General features: G+C 48.4%; 1 protein-coding gene across 1 annotated transcript; it reads right to left on the reverse strand.

The window, feature by feature from the left end:
* Positions 1–299: 299 nt before the first annotated feature.
* EYB26_001903 (uncharacterized protein) lies at positions 300–3,566 on the reverse strand (the record flags this gene model as incomplete). Its single annotated transcript, XM_054261211.1, has 1 exon — positions 300–2,159. The coding sequence occupies one exon, from the start codon at positions 2,157–2,159 to the stop codon at positions 300–302; it is 1,860 nt and encodes a 619-aa protein (XP_054117186.1).
* Between the last annotated feature and the right edge of the window lie 672 nt (positions 3,567–4,238).

A 4,238-nucleotide genomic window follows, 5' to 3' on the forward strand; every position in this document is an offset into this window, starting at 1 on the left:
AAGGGTATTTACATCAAATATTGATATGAATCAGACTAAAACAATTATTTATAGAGCTCTCAAAACACAGCAAGAAAAAAGCAAACAAGGACCAAAGAACTTCATCTTCAACCAACATCGATGAATGTAGAAGCAAGAAAACAGACGTTACTCCTGAACTGATAATCTACCAGTCAAGAAAGCAACATGCAATACTATGTATATATAAGATAATGCATAAAATATATATATATATATATATATACCATGGAAACAAATCAAATGTATAGAAGAAACCATCAGCGAGCACTTGTGTTCACTTAATGTCTTCCACGCTCTCCACCCCAAGAGATTCTATTGCGATTGCCGTGACCGTATGGACTCCTGCCATTGCCATTGCCATTGCTGCTCTCTGACGTCCCACTAGTAACCCGAGACGGACGAGTACCATCCGCAAACTGAATCGAGCTTCGAACATAGCGTGATTCTTCAACATCATCCTCCTCTGCGTCCTCTTCGCTAACGGTAGGCTCCCGCACAACGGCAGCTCTTGGTCTGCGAGGCAGGCCGGCAAGTTCGGCTTCTTCGTCGTCGTTCTCGTCGTCTGAATCTTCGATTTCACCCAGAGCGGCGAGACGGCGTTTTCGTTCTGCGGGTGTTTCGCCAGTGTCGTCGGTATCGTGCTGCGGTTGGCGTGGGGTGATTCCAGAGGCGGCTTTACGAACAGATGGTGGGATACGTTCTGTGCCGTCGTCTTCGGAGTCGCCCTCTTCTTCGTTCGCTGATGGCCTATGCTCATCTTCTTCTGCGAGTCGACGACGTCGTTCTTGGGCGTTTCCTGAGAATTGTGCTAAGGCACCTGCGACGTCATGGGTGGGAATATCACGGACTGACTCAGAATCGCTGCCGATTTCCTCGTCAGAATCATCGGATACAGGGTCTCCAAGCATGGTTGTGGGATATGTTTGAGTTTCAGATTCCACCATGGCCTTTTCTTGAACTTTATCCTGCATGGCCGCTTCTTGATGGGCAACTTGTTTGACGACCTGTGGTGCATCGGACTTTTCAACCAAATTGCGACGTGCCTTTGGGTCTAGTTTGCTGATTTCCTTGATGAAGTCATGCTTGCTCATTCGTCTTCCCTTGACACTCACTCCTTGGCTTTCAAGAGCAGGATCATGAGCAACAGTGAATCGCAAACCGTCATCCACATCAAAATCATCTTTGTGGCTAGCTTTCTGCGCACCAGTCTTGGATGACTCCCCCTCCTTCATTCCAACCCAAGTACCCATTCTGGTTAGACCTCGTCGTACCTGAGATTCAGCGACTTGAGCTACCACGGCGTCTTCAGTTTTGCCGGCAGAAGGAATAGTGTACTTCTTGATAACTTCGCCATCTTCATCCTCGACAATGATGGTATCTCCAAATTGGTAGGCATGCGCAGATTGACGGGGTGGCTTTGCAGGTTTGGCAGTAGATGGTCCAGGTTCCGTAGATGGCTGTTTTCCCCAGCCAGCCCAGCTACCAAAACGTTGTCTAAAGGTGCGGTGTGGATGGCCAGCTGTCTCTTCGACTTCGTTCTGAATTTCTTCGCCTTCTGTCTTCTCGTGTGGTCGACTCTTGGATTTGGCGTATTCTCCAGACTTGTCGGCTTGAAGTTTCTTGTGTTCTTCCAAGATATGTCGTCGCTGTTCATCCGCAGACTCATGGGTAATGTCCTCAGTCTTCAAAACATTTCCTTCCTCGTCCTCTATAATTATTTTGTTGCCTTCTTGATAGACTTCAATTTGATGTTCTCGACCATGTCTATCGCGCTCCGCTTGTGGTGGCGAACCCTCTCGTTCAATGCGGTCCTGTTCTTGACGTTCATCTTTACGGACTGGCGATGATTCTTCGGGAGGTGTGCCTTTTTCTTCGGCGGGAGACGTTACTTCTGAACGTCTCGCGGGCATAATGGCTGACTGGCTGATAGGACCTCCAGCATTGGTCATTCGCTTGCGTCGCCTCTTCGATCGCAGACTCTGTGACCGTCGACCGCCTTCCTCATCTCCTTCCTTTACACGACGAAGGAAGTTTCCAGGCACACCGATAGGCGGTAACATCCCCGGTGGATATTCCGCGGCTGGTTCGTTTGAGGCTTCGGAGTCTGCCTTTCGTAGTGACAAAGAGCTTCTTGACATGGATTGGACTCGAGGAAGACGATTCATCCAAGATGGACCTTCGTCGTTTGCCGCGGTATACGACAGTGTAATGGTCAAAGTATTGATGCGTTTGCCAAGAGTAAAAACGGCAATGGAAGATCCATGCACAACAATAGATGCAATCACAAGGAAGGTGGTGATTGGCCAAATCAGCTGAACAAGCAGATAGTTTTCTTCACCGGGGCGAGGCATATCGGCCAGTGCGTCAGGTTGAGTGCTGTCATTTTCGAGCTCTGCTCGTGCCAGAATCGCAGCAAAGATTGCACCGACACCTATGGGTCCAAAATGACCAGCGAACAGGGCTTCTCGCCAGGTTTTTACGTCCGGTATGATCGGTTTCAAGATCATCATAATTGGGATACGTCGGAAAAAGATGACGAGTATCGCAATGACAACCAGTCTCCAAGGGACCATACCTAGCTCGGGCATGTTGTAAGAACTCCAGGGTATAATAGCACCAAAATAAACAAAATATGCCAAGTTGAGAAGCAAGTCGATGACGTTTGAAACGTGCGATTCTTCAGTTTTGGCGGTAAACCAACCGTCGTTACTGAATCCGACTCCAGCGGCAAATCCAATCAAGAGATCATCCATACCAAGAGTACTGCCCGAACCGGCGCAAAAGAGCGCAAGAACAAAGTAGAACACCAAGAAACTCTCTCGGTCAATCAAGTTCTTCTTCTCTGCGTATTTTATCATATGACGGGCAATGTAGCCAACAAGGAAACCATACACAGCACCGGCAATACATTCATATAGAATGGTGTTGCAAATCCAGTGCAAGGCGACTTCGTTGGCATGGCTTCGATACTTGATAATGCTCAAAGCAATGTAAATGAACGGAAAAGCCATTCCATCGTTACATCCGGACTCGGCAGAAAGCAAATCTCGCAGATGTTTCGGCACTCGTTTGGCAAATTTACCTTTACCGACAACTGACGATGCCAAAACAGGATCGGTGGCAGTGACACATGCTGCGCATGCCAGGCTTTCGAGCCAGGATAGAGGCGGAATTAGCCACCAGATGAAGAGACTAGTTGCGAAGAAACCCCACGTCATAACCGGGACAAGGAGTAAAAATACGGAGCGCCAGTGTCTCTCCATGTAGGATTTGGGCAATTCGACTCCCACGGCAAAACATTGCACGACCAAGACGATGCGAGAGCATTCTAGCGTGATTTTATCCACATTTCCCCAGGTATCTGGACTGAATAGATTGGCGGCATAGGGGCCAAATATGATGCCACAGAGGGTGGCTACTGTAGCTTCACCGATGTAGAGCTTTTCCTTCACAAAAAGCGAGCACAGCATAAACAAGCTGGTGAAACCTCCCAGGATGATGTAAGCCCAGTGAGGCTTGTCTACTGATAGTTGATCCCACACCATATTGTCTGTCTGAACTACCCAGATAACTCAGAAGACGCTAATAGTGCGGATATTCCGAAACACTGTTAAAGCACCTCTATCGCTGCTCCAATAAGTGCCGAGTGTTCTGAATCACTTGTATGCTGATTTATCAGGCTTGACAGTGACGAGCTCCAAGTTTCGGCGTGACCTCCGTTTCCCGTTGGATCTCTTATTCATATCTGTAGCTAACAGCCACGATCACGATGGAAAAGCTGATTCGTTGTCTGACAGGACGCTGTTCACACGGCATAAATCAGCAAATTGCAAGACGCGAGAGTAGAAAAGACATAATCCGAAGAAGAAAGGCTACTGTGGATGATGCGGGAGGGAGCAATGGCGCGCTGGGCCGCGGAGAGATAACGACTTGCAAGGAAATAATAGGCCTACCAGGATATGACAGTCTCACACGCAGGTGCCAATGCTCGCATTGACAAGTGAAGACTTTTCTCTGGCAATCTATCGAATGGAAGTTGGGATGCTGGAGTCTTGGAGTTCTTGGGTCTTAGTCGAAGTGGGGCGTGCGAGTGATGGACCCGGAGATAATCGTACTCGTCGTAATCGGAGGAGAATCACGAGTAGACGCAATGCATGGTATTCTCCGGACGGAGAACTCGCATAGACTCGGACGGCAGGGTGTATAGAAAGTGTTGT

This window comes from Talaromyces marneffei, chromosome 1, assembly GCF_009556855.1.
Source record: "Talaromyces marneffei chromosome 1, complete sequence".
NCBI lineage: Eukaryota > Fungi > Ascomycota > Eurotiomycetes > Eurotiales > Trichocomaceae > Talaromyces > Talaromyces marneffei.